Here is a 16,261-nt window from a genome sequence, read left to right on the forward strand (position 1 = left end):
TGCGTTATGTGAGGAATTTAAGGCTGCAAAAATATATATACAGAAGTGTATATCAACTTGAAATATCCGAGAAGAAATATCTACCATATTAAGATTAAAATATTTGATTGAAAGACGTCTACAAACCTCGGTTTGAACCATAGCAGGTCGTTGCGTGCGCAATATTCTGACCGTTTGGAAGATGTCAACGACTCCCTCATACTGCATACGTTCCAATACAATGCTCAGGGTGATGAAAACGCCTGTTCTCCCAACTCCGGCGCTACAATGTACAGTTATCGGTCCATCTTGACCAAACTGTTCTTTCGTTTTGTGCACCTGTCCAATAAAGTCGATGAACCCGTCGCCGGACTTTGGAACACCCTGTTCAGGCCAATCGATGAACTGGAACTGTCTGACTGTACGACTCGCTCCGTCTCTCGCATCCGTCACTTTGAACTCTCGCAAAATGTACTGAGGCATGTTGTACTCTGCGATGGGATCAACCACAAAGCATTGATAACGAATTGACCTATCGGACGGCCAGTACTGATGGCATTTCTCTCTACCCATCTCTTTCAATTTCGTTAACATGACCACGATTGTAGAATTATGCTCCCACAGCATACGCCAGAAATCATCTGTGGTATCGCAGAGAGGTCCTTGAGTGGCGATATAAGCACCTCGGTATCGATATCCATCGATGAGACTGGCGTTAATATAATCCGATCCTTCGATGTTGCGTTGTGGCTGCAGGCATACTCTGGTACACTCGTAGGGCAATATGTGCACCAAGCGATTTTTATGCTTGTTGCAGGGAAGGTTCGCTGAGATGAATCGCGACGAATCCACTTTGATGTTGGACAGTTTCTTGAATTCCAGTTCCATACCAGTGATATTGTCGATCTCTGGCTGCATCAGCTTCTGGATGTGGGAATGTAAGTTTCTGGCAGGCACCTCTGTGTTGCCACAGATCACCGCCTCGTAAAGCGCGTCGTGGATGAAAATGTATTGATCCTCGGTTTGGACCATGTAGTTTCTTTGAGCTCGTAGACAAGTCACGTGGCCATAGATGTCGATCATCTTTTCGTGTTTGATCCTTTCGAGCATCGAATCGATGACGATGAAGCAACCCGTTCTTCCAACACCGGCGCTACAATGGACGATCAGCGGTCCGCTTTCTGGTGGATTCAGGGATCTGACTCTACGTAAGAACTGCAAGAACGGTGCAGGATGCTCGGGCACACCGTGATCAGGCCAGGCCGTAAATTGCAATTGCTTTATTTCACGTCTCTCGGAATAACCCGCTCTGGATATTTGGAATGTTCGAATGCAGTAGGTAGCCAGCTCTTGAACGTCGGTGATGGTCACAGTCATCAAACCGTAAGTTTCAGAACCTCTACCAGGCCAATACTGATCGCACTTAATCCTCGTTCGTTCCTCCAGCTTTGTCATCATCACGATCGTGCTCGATCTCAATTCCCAACACATTCGCCAGAAATCTCCAAACGTCTCTTGAAGAGGCCCTTGCGTAGCTACGTACGCATTTTGTTTTCTGTATCCATCGCAGTAATTGGCATTTATGTAATCTGTACCCGACATGCCATCTATAGTTTGCAGAATCACCCTCGAATGATCGTAGGCGATAACGTTCGCGTAACGATTCTTCGAAGCGTTTATTTCCATGTTGGAGTGGTCCCAAGTGAATTGTTGTCCAGGCTCGATCGACTCGTACTCCTGACTGAACTTTAGATTGTCGTTTGCTTTTAGGCGCTCGATGTGGTTTCCTAGTTCGCTGATCGGAATTGGAGGATGAGAGGCCATGCCAGGCGTTTGGAAATTTAAACGGCGCATTTCGACTGGATCGGATGGAGCGTGATTCGAACTGATGTCAGCGGCCATTAACGGTCGGGTGACTGCTGCTTGATCGGGTGCTTTGCAGGGTTGTCTTCGTCTAAGGTGATAAATGAAAATATCGTGAGATTCTTTTCGCCTCTAAGAAAACGTATATCAAACTATGTCATTGTGATATCATCGATGTTGATCGATTTGCTACTGACCGAAGTTCCATTGTCGATGTATTCGATACTTACTTTTTAATAACGAAGAGAAGGACGAGACATATGCTGACCATCAACGCAGCTATTATCGGACCGACCACCCACACCATGCCTGGCTCTTGGCCGCTGGTTTTCACCGATACCTCTGGATTTCCATCCACCGGGGTATTCGGATTGGGACGTCGTGGTGGCTCACCAGGAGGTACTTCCCTCATATCGAGAGACAGGTACTCGGAGAAGGGCGACGAAGTGTACAAATGCTAGAATACGAAGTAAAATTAGTTACGTTATCATATTTATTCGTTTAATATCTTTCTCTCTCTCTACTAATTGCAGTCTCATTCCCACCTTCCTCGGTGTGTCGACAACAGCACGCACAAAGATCCTGTATCGTTTACTCTTCTCAAGTTTACGATTTTCATAACCCTCGTATATATCTCCGCTGCCAAGATGGAACGTATACGGAATATCTCTATGTGGAAACTTGGCAGCAATGTAAGGAGCATTCTCCCTTTCCTTAGCCCCTTTTCCCGCGATCATGTCCTCGGTCAATTCGTCGGGTTGCTTATCCGCTGTTGACGGGTCCTCGGGCACGACGATCAAATAGTAATGCGAAATTGATCCATATTCTTCGGAGGCCTGAGGCAGAATCACTTGAATCTCCTCTCCGTTAACCACGCCATAGAAATCAGGCTTGACCATAGGCTTCGGAGCTGCCATTTGCGTGGTAATGGTGATCTTAGCCGGTGGCCTGTACTGACCATCTCTTGGCACCGCGCTCACATTCACATTGTACGTGGTGAACGGCTGCAGTTCGTTGATCGTGGTCGTCGTCACGCTAGGATCCAAGAGAATCTGTCTGCGTGGCACGATCTGCGTTTGCGTGATACCTTGCGAATCTACGAACTCTTTGACAGCATCGAAGGAGACCTTGTAGTTCATGGGGTTCAGTTTGATAGGCGGTTTCCAGGAAAGGGTCATGGAATGCGTGGACGAGTCCGGCCCTCTTAGATCCAAAGGCACGTCTTCCGGCTTCACCTTCACGGTTACCTTCTCGCTGAGTCTTCCAAGGCCAGTCTTATATCTCGCTGCTACCGTGATCGCGTACTGAGTAAATTTCTCTAAGTTGACAAGTTCCGCCGACTCGGTGAGACCAACGGTCTTTTGCTTCCACTCGTCTAGGTCCTCGACAGCGGTTGTCGTGTAAAATATTTGATATCCAAGTATCTTTCCACGGTTGGGTACCGGTTCCCACCAAACTTCCACGCTCGTGTCCGACGTGGCCACCGCTTTTACCGACATCGGTGCCCGGCCAATATCTTTCTCCGTTATGATCGTGATCTTTTCCGAATATGGCCCACTCCCCCTGGATGTGTGCGCTCTCACGTGAAACACGTACTCCGTATTTTCCTCCAAATTCGTGAAAACTGCTCTCGTCTTGGTCGTATTCCTGTTGATGGTTGTAGAGTGATCGTTCTTCTTGTTGAATTGAACATCGTAACCGGTGATCTGACCGTTTCTGTGCTGTCGCAGAGGCGGATCCCACGTGACACACACTGTGTCCGGAGTTTGGAAAAAGTAGGATAAATTCGTCGGTGGGCCAGTTGGTTCTCCTTCGGGACTGTACCAGAATCGCACCGTCTCCTGACCGAATCCGATCGCGTTTTGGCCAGCCACCCTAAACTCGTAATCCACCCCTCGTTCCTCTGCGAATCAAATCCAACCAAAGCGTGAAAAATAGTAATTTTCATTAAGAAAAAATGATAAAACGATACCACTAAGAATACTATATATAGGAGATTCGAGCTTACCAAGATCAGTGATCTTGTAAGTATGTTGACGGTTTCCTGGAATGTACTCTTCCTTGAGCGTTTGGTTCTTAATTCCGTATCTTATTCTATATCCCAACACGTCGCCGTACGTTTGCGTAGGCTGCGACCATTCGAGTTCAACCACGTCAGGATCTTTGGACAAAAGTCTGGAAACGAGACATTGTCAGAAAAAAAAAAAGAAAAAAGAAGACAGGACATTGACAAGAAAATTTGGACTTTATTAATTTTATGGATCACGGCTTCTGGGTGATTCATACGTCCGATATAATCTCGTTTACGAGTTATAGCTTGTTTATGTCGAACTCGTTCGACACAGGCCGTTCGATGCTCGGATTTTCGAACAACTTTGATTGACACGTTAACGAAGTGTTTAAACATTATCAATTGGCATTGTATAAATAGACTGCGGATTTTTATGCATTCATGGAAAATCGAAAAATACACAGGATGGACATAATATGGAATAATATATGAAATACATAAAATATTTAAAATATAATACTCGTTATAATATGTAGTAGGTGAAACAATGGTCTGCCTCAGCTTCATTTTTCCAATCGTATTCATAAAAATATAAAGTCGTATAAATATCCACGCGGCTTCAATAAGCTACGCGTTTTAAATATTTCCATACGTAATAATTAAGAGAATTCGGCTAGGCAATCGTTCGTCCGTTTGCCGATATATATATATATATAAAAATATATATATATATATATTTTTTATGCTAGCGAATTTTATGTCAAGCGAAGAAAATATTGAAAGTTCGTTTGGCATGAAATATAAAGGAATCTAAAGAACATACTTCACGTTAACATGAGGTCTATTGGGTACACCTCCGGGAGTTCTGACAGTTTCTGGCGGCGAACGATCACCGTCTCCTTTTCTCGTTAGAGCGGCTACTTGTACAGAGTACGTGGTGTCAGGTTGCAACCCGGTAATGTTCACTTCCAGCACGCCGTCTTCTTGCACGTCGCGTCGTATCGGCTCGTTCAACAGATCCTTTCCCTACAAAGGCAAATAGCGAAAATATTAGTCGCTGAGAAAATGCGTCCATTCGAATCACAGCGTGAAATTTGAAGCTCTGCCGACAGACCTCTTCTCTCATTTCCTGCACGTGTATGTGATAACCTCTTATCACGCCGTTTTGTTCTTTCGACGTTGGCGGTCTCCATTTCACGTGTATCGTGGTCGAATTGATCGGTGTTACCGTCACGTTTTGAGGATGACCCGGCACTGGAACGCAACGATCGGTTAATTCGTGCACTTGACGGCCGATTCTGCTGCATACTCGCAATCACACGCTCTCACACTATCGCAGTCATACTTGAAAGGGGGGTTGAAACGATATCATAACCAGGAAGAAAGATCTGTAAAGTAAATAAATACGTAGGGTTGGATCGAACGAAAGAAAACGGTAGGGGGGGGGGGGCTTGTCCATTGAATCGTGTCCGTCCGATGGATCGAAGAAGCAACTAAAAAAACTAAAAGTACTCTTTTCTCTCTATGCAGAAACATAAAATAACGTCGATCTCTGTGTCCGTTTAATCGGTAACGATTTGTAACGGGTCGTTCGTCGTTGGTATATAAACGAAGTGAAGGAGCACGTAGCGAAAACAGTATGGCAAATCAAAGCGTTGTATACAGCAAATTGAAAACTCGTGCGAGAAACAAAATAACGCAGCAGCGTTGCAACGAAAGGGAACAGGTGAAAGACAGAACGTAACGTAAACGAACGAAAACAAATCGCAAGGATGAAACGAGAAAGAGAATATGATAAAGATAGAGAGAGAAAGAGAGAGAGAGAGAGAAAAAGAGAAAGAGAGAGTAAAGAAAAATTAATGGAAAATATGTACATGCCACCAATCGCACACGGACAAAACGATGTACAAACAATATTACGAGGTACGCCGGTACCTCATGCTCTACGTCCCTACGACACGATAATCCTCCATTTGAATACCAATAATGTATGTTTTTATTCTGCATTCGATTTCAGAACGCGAATGTACGAATGCGCGTATAAATACGTCATCGAGATGCAAGAGCGCGGTTACGTTGGTCGATAATGCTACGGCAATATTGGAGAGTCCATGACGAACGAAAACGAAGTAGTTCCGTTATACGCATACATACATATGGTATACGCGTATATATGCGATGTACTATCGTTGGTTGTGCGACGTGGATGAAAACTGTGCCAGAGGAAACGTGCAATCGTGTTTTTCGATAAACGTGCAAGGATAACGAAATGTATCACGCGAATTTACAGATATCCACATCGATAAGCCGTTTCGATAATTTGTCGCGAACGTCGCTACGTCGCCACCCCTTTTCATTTCCCTCGTTGCGATTTTGCTTTTTTACGCTTCTCGAAGTCTTCGCTTTGTGATTTCCACGGATCTCGAGACCCGGTTCGATGTATTTCTCTCAAATCTTCGCCATTATTATATTTTCGATAGCCAACGTCGAGAACGACGTGGACAAAGACGACGCGTGGTCATGGACGGTCCAGTATCCGGCATCGGAAACGTTATATCGGCGTTACACAGAAAAACAACGAACGAAAAAAGAAAGAAAGAAGAAGAATTGTAGGAGAAAAAGAAAAGGAAAGCCTAATGTACCTCTAGGTTTGTACGAGAACGATAACTGCAGCCTCTACAAAGTGTCGCAAAATAAAAACTGCGTTGCAAGAAAGAATACGACAAAGAAAAGCCAAACACGACTGCTGCATACAGAAGATGGCCTGTATACAGAAGAAGAAAGTTTCCCTCGGTGAACGAGATACGTCTCTTGCTTCTATATCGGTTTTAAGTTTTACTGTTCTCGCGTAATTAATGTATCAATTACGTCCATAAAATCGCTACGCAACGCAAAAAACAAAATTGGCGAGCGCGCAGTCGCAGTCGTAGCCGCAGCCGCAACTATTTACGCAGACGTAAATAGTTTTCATTTTAATTGTATTTGCTTACCGACTGCAGCAACGAAAACACAGTGAAAAAAAAAAAAAAAGAAAAAATCTCCAAAATAGTCTCCCACGGAGAAAAAACAAAACGATATATGCGAAAGAGCCGGAAAAAAGGAACAAAAATATTATATATATATATTATGTGTATATATATATATATGTGTGTGTAAAGAGAGAGACAAAGAAAAAAATGATTAAATACAGGAAGAAAATTCATGGCACAATTCGAGACGAGCTAAGGGATACTCACTTTTTGGATCTGCGCCCCAAAAGTCGCCAAAAAAGTGGGAAAAAAATCTCGTAAAAATTCGTGTCAACTTCTCACGTATATTGAGTAGAATTATTAAATATTTAATATATTTAGGCATATCAGTGGGTAGCATACTACTGATTATTATCAACGTCAACATGGCCTCTTTTACAGCTATTGTATTTTTTTTTTTTTTGCTCTGATTAGGGGGAGAGAGAGAAAGAGAGAGAAAAAAAGGTATGAAATTTTTGTCTGTTTCTCTGGTGAAACACGCACACGCGCACTCGCTCGTTCGTTCGTTCGTTCCCTCCCTCCCACGCGCTCGATTCCAATCGCACCCTCTGCTCTATTCGTAATATTTTTTATCGCTCTGCCGAGCAACGTCGGTGGACAAAATTCTCTTTCGAATCGATCGTTAAATAGAAAAATATCGCTTGGTCCTCGGTTGCAGTTGGTCGCAGAGAGGCGGGAGATGTGAGAATATCTTTTTTTTTTTTTCTTGTCTTTTTGGCATGCGCAATCACTACTCCAAATATGAAATAACTAAAGGCTCATGTCCACCTGCCTCCTGCCGCCGAGAGAAAGACACGCCGATTTTTCTTCTTCTTTGCGCAAATTCGAAGCGATACGTAACCGCGGCCTTTCTTATCAGAGTGAAGTCGATCCAACAGCTTCGGCCAAGGAGAATCGCGAGGAAGGAAGAAAACAGAAAAGATGATAATGGAAGGAGAAAAACGCAAGGACAAGATAGACGACACGAGTCCGCGCGTTTCGTCCTTTCCCTCGCGGCACGAGGCATCGAGAGAGGGAAGACCTATGATAAAATGTCTACTAAAAAGAAAGCTAGGAAGGAGAAACCATAAGTAAGAAGAAGTGGTTGGTATCGTGTTATGGTTCGGGAACGTATAAACCGCTACCCGTGTGTAATCTAAAGTCGTGAAAAAAGGCGCGACTCGTCTCGACGGAAAAAATTCACGTACATAGTAGAATAGATAAGGATACGAGAGTCGGTGAAGGTGGAATATGTTTTCGAGGAAAATTTTCTTTTTTTTTTGTCTTTTTTTTTCTTTTCGCAACTCCAAAAAGTCACCCGCAAAAAACGTCAGCTCGATAAAAAATCTGTATCGCTGTACATGGAAGGGGTAAATTTCTTTTCAAGCGAAAGGCGAAACAAACGACGTCGTTTTGCTTTTGTTCGTCTCGAAGAACGGTAAAAAATTATTTCCGTCCCTCTTTCTGTTCGCTCTTACGTTTCATCGGTAGCATACACCCGCGCATTCACCCACGCAAAAATCGCAAAATTCTTCGCAAAATATGCACGTAATTAACAATGGTCGTGAAACGGTGCGCGTCGTTCTTACGGTACGCCGACTAATCGGATTCCCGATCGGTTTCTCAGTTGTCGGTGTTATCGGCGCACGATGGCAGAGACCGAGTCGAAGGGAAAACAGAGAAGGAAGAAGCATGCGTTTGTCGGAGGAAAATGGAGAACCGATCGTTCGGTTCTTGTTGGAACGACGAACGGATGGTTCCTTGATCGGTCGATTTCTTAATATTCCGACGACACAGCTACCAGAGTAAAAGAGACAACCGGACTCGAACCGCGAGTCGTTGTTGATTCAGAAATGGAAACGTGAAAAACACACATAAAACGGAGTAGAGTATACTCTTTCTATATACCTAGAGGAGAAGACGTAAAGGTATATCGAGACACGATATAAAGATGTAGTAATACGTAATATATGTAATGTATATATATATAAAGAACATGTTATACGTACGAATAAAATACGTAATTCAATATTAAAGATACGATAGTTATAACTTACAGAGAGGCAGAAGATGGAAAAAAGTAGGTCGGTGAGAGCATGCAAAGAACGAAGGTGCACGTATAGACAATAGAGTAGAGAAGGTCTGGTGTAATATGATTATGTATATCATTCCAACGACATCGGTGAGTGTAAGAAATTTCCGCGATATTCCCGCGTATCAACGATCCATCGATGTTCGTCTCGAACGGACAGAGAGTCTTTGGCGGTTTACCGACCTTTCACCCCTTTCGTCGAAGGGATTCTGTTCTTTCGATAGCAGCGGAACAGGGTGTCGGCGAACGCTCTCTCTCCGTCGATATCGATGCATCTCAGTGCTTGTTGCCGACAGGCTCGTGGCTGTCGACTAAATGGACGAAGATAATGAAAAAAATTGCATGAATATTGGTATTCAAATGTTTCAAATTGAACGTCTTCTCGCGGCAATTCTCTTCCTTCGCGTCACGGATATTTCGCTCGTGTTGCTAATATCGCCCGGTGAATATCGCGCTTGCGGCCGAAGAATTCGCGAACGTCGCCCTCCGATTTTCGCTAATTTCTTTCCTGGCACGACGATCGATTATCATTCTCCTCGTGCTGCCACTGCGCGACTTTTGACGCGTTACGGTTTACTCTTGCATCCTGTACTCTTTTACGCACTCGTTCACGCATTCACGCGTGCACGCCGCACCCGACGTGAACTCGATACCGTTCTTCTCGATAGATTCAACGATTATCGATGCATATAGCTACATACTCGGACATACGATGCTACGAGACAAGAGAGGAAACAGATCGAGACCGAATCGAGGTTCACGTGGAGAAGACGCGCTGATCAAACTGCACGACAATCGACGGTGGGGGTGCTCGTTATTCAAGGGTGCTCTCAGTGCTGGTGCTCGGCACGATATATCGCAATCGAGTGTGACAATTGATATTTAGACACGTGAATATATAGTGATCATACGGTGCGCTGCGAAATACGGTGCTGTTTTTAATACGTCGAAGGTCCAACGAATACTATAATACGTATATCGGGAGCGCATTATAGTCGCCCGCGCACGTTCACGCACGAGTCTCGCTTCTTTCCTAGGCGTTTACGAACAAAGCAAGTACATCGAAATGTACGTAGATACGCGCGTACACACACTCACCCACGCACACGTCCTACGTACATGCGTGCATGCGTGCACGCTTGTGCTTTTTAGGCTGTCGGCAGTTACTCGAAGCGAAGGGTGCTTTTTCAAGTGGTGCATGGTGTGATATACGTGTGTGTATATGTATATATATATATACACACATATATATATATATACATATATACCCAGTTAGTAGGACACGGCAAAGGCGTGCGTCCGCGTGTGGCTTTTGTGCGTAGGTGCGTAGATACGCGTTCATCGTTGCGCGCTTCACCTTCTTCCTTCTTTTTTTCTCTTTACCTTTCGTCGTGCGTGAAACGCGTGTGCGACTTTACATGCGTGCGTGGTGGGTGCGAGATAAAACCGTGCCCGCATGAAAAATAATACTTTTATCGGTGCCCGTGCACACACTCATAACGGCGGTAATGATACATATATATATATAATATATAATATATGTAATACATATGTATATATAATATATATATAGGTATATATATATATAGGATATATGTAATATGTATATATCGATAATACGTTTAGAATAATATAATCATAGAATATTGGTAGTGATGGCGATACTAGCGGCGACAATAACAATAACGAACGAGTATACGTATATACGACGGTGAACTTTTGTGCTTGATAATGTGCGAGCTTACACGGCAGGGTGCTTTCAGCAGTGCTTTTTATCGTTCCGCCTCGCTTTGCCGAGTCTGCTGTTAGAGGGTGGACGGTTGGATCGGTCGGTCCGTAAACGGGACAATGCGTGGGAGGAATCGGGAGTAGGGGGCTGGTGAAACGAAAGAGGATCCTGGGCGTTCCGTAGTGCCGAGTGCAAAAGGTTCGAGGGAACGTCGTTAGAGATGCGTTCGTACGACTTTTTCCGCGACAATAACGCGCCTTCACAATGCCTCTCTCGCAACAAATGATTCCGATTTCGCGACCAACCAAGGTCTTCGATTATTTTCCAAGACAAAAGAGCTGCCGTTCTCCTGGCTGCGATCCTACGTGTGTTCTTTCATTCTTTCGTAGACGAAACGCGGTCGACTGTCTGTCGTACGACGTGTTCTGAACGTCACCGACGCAGAAAAGAAAGAAAAAAGGATATCGCGGCTCGATTACTTTTCTCATCGATACGATTAATAACATTGTATCGTCGTAGTCGCTATCGTTCCCTCTACCTTTCGTTAGCTTCTCTGCTCACCGATTCGCAAGATTAATCGGACGGGGAACGGGCAAACGGTGTCTGGAAGGGGTTGAAAAACTCGTTGTACCATGCAGGGTGGGACGGTACCGAACCGATGATCGGCGAAGTACCGAGTAGGAGGCGGAAAGGAAAGATTCGAAACGAAAAGCAAAACTTCTTCGTGCATCGGCATGCCATTCATAGGACTTTTGTCGATTCGGTTGTGGAACCATTTTACAGTGGTTCGAGACCGAGATCTCGCAGACTCGACAGCAGCTTGACGGTTTCTTTGGACGGTGATGGGAGAATCTGTTTCGAGTTGGGGATTCGAAGGATCGCTCGTAGTCGAGGAGAATTATATGATCGACGGGATTGAATTTTTGGTGAGACCGAGGGATCGATAAACAAACGAAGGCATGCTCTAAACATGTGCAAACGATAGGTAGAACTAAATTTTAACTAAAGACAGAAGAGCCTTATATATCAGAGATATAGAAATATATTATATATGTATATATATAGATATATATGATTTTTCTCAAACACTTATATTTATATATATATATATATACATATAAATGCATATATGTAGGTATGTAGTGGAATAATAATATGTATATATATTTTTTTGCTGTGTGTAATACATACGCTGTGGTTTACATATATATATATATATATATGATATATTTATACGTATAAATTATATATATATATATATATACACACACACATAAGCGTTTCACCAGACAAGCTGCCGCCCTCGTTCACAGACATTATTTCCGTCCGATAAATGTCTCGTAGAATCGATTCAAGCGATAATATAGAATTTTTCCTCGGAACGGTAAAAATAATGTTGCGCACGCTTAGGGACGGTCAGTTTGGCCTCTATCGTCGTAACACGTGGCAAGAGTGAGTCAACGAACTAAAGAGAGAAACGAAACATCTTTACGTGACGTAATAATCACGGTTACCACCAGAAAGAACATTGAGTGTTATGAGTACATATCATTAGACAATCGGTAATGTTACGTTAGTGCGAATAAATCTTAAAAACTAGCTGTTCAAAACCTGGATCATCCTCCTGCAAATGCTTTAAGGAAAGACAAAAACACGTGAATGAGTATATAATTAAGTATTAGTTAGCGTGTTAAAATGGGTCTCCAAGTTTTAAAAGAGGGGGCTCAGGGGAACAAAAACCAACGGCAACGTACAAAGGGAGAGTTGCGATTAGGCCCTGTAAAAATAGTAAGAAAATACGTTCCTGTTTTTTTTTTTTTGGTCGTATCTTTTTCTCATTTTTTTTTTTTTTTTTTTTTTGGTAATAGCTGAGCTCAAAAATTGGTTATCAGCTTCTGAAAAATCCGCGGCTGCGTGCACCACCTGGAAAAAATGTCTGGGGCACTCTGGGGAAAAGTTCGGGGCTTTTTTCTGGGAGCACAGAATATTTCATGGAAGATCGTTTTGTTGTCGCAAAAATTCCAAAAATATAAAATCTCGCCAGCCAAAAAATTAGGGCCAACATGGTTCCGCGTTTCGCTATGTAATTGCCGCGTCCCGTCCAAAAAGGAGAAGCAAAAACCAAAGGAAAAAAGATACACACACACACATTTTTTGGGAGAGATCGAAGGTATTGCCAGAGAAGCGATAGGAAGGTTTGGTGGAGCGTTTAGCTTTTGAAGGAGAAACGCGAAAAAATCGATGTGCGCGTTCAAAAAACTTACGTTCGCGCAACAAAAATTGAATTATCGGATTTCAGTGTTTCGAAATGGAAAAAAAGGGCCGCGCATTCGTCCTGGTATCTTCTCTGTTGCCGCGACAAGGCTGAGTTGACAGTTCGTTTCTCGAAAGCGTAACTGAAACGCAAAAGTGGCCTGAGAGGAGAAGCTTTACGTATTATATAATACAATATGATATAATATAATAATATAATGTAATATAATATAGTATAATATAATATGATATAATATAATATAATATAATATAATATAATATAATATAATATAATATATTGTAATATAACGTAACGTAATGTAATGTAAGGTAACATAATTCGGTGAGATCGAACGAAACGAAAACACAACGATAATGTAATCTAGAAACGGAAACGCATGTAAAACGTTGTCGAACAAGAAAACAGAACTAAGAACAGAGTGAAGAAGATAGAGAATCGTTAAGAGAAGGAGGATCGGTTGTATGTGACACGGTTGGGAAGAGATAGGTTCGAAGAGACGTTAGCGGAATCTGAAATCGAAAATACGTTTAATACAGAGATATACATTTATGTAGACAGCCGTAGGATAGACCGAACGTCACCGGGTCGAGAATCAGGGCGTGTCATCGCAACCGGCACTGGAATCACGGGTACTGATCTTCGGACTGATTTTTGGCGGGCTTTTATATTTTTGGCTCTTGCGCGATGAACTTTGTCGCGATATATAGCCTTCGCAAAAGTATCTCTATAGACGCGAAGCGTGGCGCCCGGAACCTTCGCGAGGTCTTTTCTTATGCAATAAAATATCAGTAAATAAACAACTATATATAGCTAATAGAGAAACTATAAAAGACACGATAAATCGAAGAGAAACGATCCCTCGCTCGAGTCTCGTAGCGCCACTCCTCTCTATGTTCGATTAAAGGTAAGAAGACGACTAGCGTTAATGATACATACCGTCCTCGTGAGTTCTGACCGAGATAGGATAACTCGGAGGTCCGTCACCTACGCTGGTCCCAGCCAATACCCAAATCCGGTACTCGGTCCATTTTTTCAGTTCGTCCAACACGAATCGCGTGTCATTCAGTTTGATAACTTTCGCCTCCGAGTCGGAGCGTCCGCTCTCGACGACTTGCAGCTTGTAGTACGCGATCCTCCCGTTCGATCGATCGGCAGGCGGTGGTTCCCATGTTACCAATATGGAGGTCGGGCTGATCGCTTGTCCGCTTACATTGCGAGGCGGAGCCCCGGGGACTGTATAACACTCAGTTATAGGGGGGGAAGAGGGGAAAAAACGAAAACGTGGTAGGAAAATATCGTCGATCGTCGGTCATTGAACGATCGCGGTCAACTGCGAGGGCTCGAGTCCCAAATCGAAAGAATCGCGAAAAATTCGTGCAAAATTCGTTGGAAATTTGTTGGAAACTCGTCGAAATTCGAGCTACGGCTTAATTCGATTTCCGCGTTACTGGTTTTTGGCAAGGTGCACGCGTGTACGATCGGCCGATGGTTAATTATAGAAAAAAAAAAAAAAAAAGAGGAAAAAAAACGAATGTTCGCGGGTATTTCGATTCGTTGGACTCGAACAACTTCGAAATCGAGCCACGTTCGAACCTGACCGGCGCGACGAAGGGATCTAAACGAAAAACTTTACGTGACGATTGGTCAAGGTTCAGAGAGGCGAATCACTCAAGGAAAAACTCATGAGTCGATCCTTGAACAGTCGAAAAAGTACGTGATTAGAGAAAAAATTTCATGTGGTACGAGCGATTAACTCGCGCGTGTTACGCCGCGTGGAGTTAAAACGCCGTGCCTCGATTAGCAAGGAAACGAGAGACAATAAAAAACTGAAGAACGGACGTAAACCATACGTTATCAAGAATGAAAAGAGGTGCCCAAAATGCACACATATATCAATGCAGTGCTTAGTGCAATTTATATGTATGATATGTACGTATATATATATAGATAGATATATATAAAGTGGCATCCAAAAACGGCTGTCTTATTTGCAACGCATGCAATCATTCTCACTCTCCCACACTTCACGGTTCAACGATACTCTCTATCTTCCGTCTTTCTTTTCTTATGGATATTTTTTTCTTTTCCCCCCCTTGTTCAATGAAATCCACGGTCACGAAGAATATCTTTAGCATATCTGAACTCAAGGTGTCGCGAATTAATTACGATAGCTTACGCTACTTTGCGGGAGCGTCTAGCGCTACAGCACCTCCTACCTGCCGTGCCACGATGATCCGCGATTGCATCGACGTGCATCACGCGTCATCACAATAGATTCTATCAAAATTTATCCCCTATTACCATCGAACAATCGCGAATCGATCTTTTTTCGGCACTCCTCGCTGCATGAATTCACTCCTATCTTTTTCGCCTTCTTTTCTGCTTCTTTGACTATTTGCTTACCGTACTGTTTCGTGCGAACCGGATATGGTATCGTTGTTGCTCCTTCGCCCCTTTGACTCCGCGCAGCCAACCAAACGTAATACAGCGTGTTCGGATACAGGCCTGTCAGCGTGTAGTTCTCGGTGACTGGTATCCTTCGATGATGCTTCTCCTGAAATTCATCGCGATTCCGACGATTCGCAAGAAAGATTAAAATTTATATTTCCTATGAACGCCAGACACGAACGTATGCTTCGTACTTGACGCGTACATGACAGATATATTAGAAAGATACTTATAGAAAGTTCGGAGATTAGAAGACGCGCGATAAGTTGCAACGAATTACCCACCTGCGCGTAAGTATCGTTCCAGTACAACTCATAGCTGAGGATATTCTCCGCGCTATGAGTAGGTTTGTTCCACTGGAGTGTCACTTTCGTCTCTCCGATATCTACCGCGGTCAACATTTCCGGTTGACTCGGTACCCCTTGTTGCGTCTTTATCTGAACAGGTGTACTCAGTGGACCGGGACCAACGCTTGTCAGCGCCTGCACTCGAATCATGTATATCGTGTGCGGCGTTAAATCCGAGATCGTGGTTAGCTGGCTATTGTCCACCAGCTGATACTGCCAAGAGGCCATTTGTTGATTCGGATCCGTCGTATAATATACTTTGTATCCCTGCGGGCGAGAAAGATTAAATCGCGTCAGAAAGCGTGACAAAATACGTGCTCTCGTATGTATGTACGCTCATCGATACGTGGACACGGTTCTCCCACGCGTAACTGGCACAAGCTACGGCTTTAAAAAATTCCGCCGGATTTATTTTCAATTAATAAATTTTTAAATTAGGCCGGATTGGATTAGATTAAGTAGATTCGAACGATACGTGATATGGTGTATATGACCATTCTGAAAATGAT

General features: G+C 43.4%; 1 protein-coding gene across 14 annotated transcripts in view; it reads right to left on the reverse strand.

Moving 5' to 3' along the window:
- Lar (tyrosine-protein phosphatase Lar) overlaps positions 1-16,261 on the reverse strand; it is a 279,097-nt gene that overhangs the window by 4,512 nt on the left and 258,324 nt on the right. For 12 of the 14 annotated variants that reach the window (XM_069127175.1, XM_069127169.1, XM_069127168.1 and 9 more), the window contains 9 exons: positions 15,690-16,019; positions 15,361-15,511; positions 13,894-14,190; positions 4,968-5,107; positions 4,677-4,879; positions 3,851-4,017; positions 2,388-3,745; positions 2,073-2,299; positions 127-1,933 (listed from right to left, as the gene is read on the reverse strand). In XM_069127175.1, the coding sequence (XP_068983276.1) occupies positions 127-1,933; positions 2,073-2,299; positions 2,388-3,745; positions 3,851-4,017; positions 4,677-4,879; positions 4,968-5,107; positions 13,894-14,190; positions 15,361-15,511; positions 15,690-16,019 (4,680 nt within the window). The remainder of the gene's footprint in view (positions 1-126; positions 1,934-2,072; positions 2,300-2,387; positions 3,746-3,850; positions 4,018-4,676; positions 4,880-4,967; positions 5,108-13,893; positions 14,191-15,360; positions 15,512-15,689; positions 16,020-16,261) is intronic. The other 2 variants (XM_069127179.1, XM_069127178.1) reach the window with 1 other exon arrangement.

Source organism: Bombus flavifrons, chromosome 14 (genome assembly GCF_040668555.2).
Source record: "Bombus flavifrons isolate JBK064 chromosome 14, iyBomFlav1_principal, whole genome shotgun sequence".
Lineage (NCBI taxonomy): Eukaryota > Metazoa > Arthropoda > Insecta > Hymenoptera > Apidae > Bombus > Bombus flavifrons.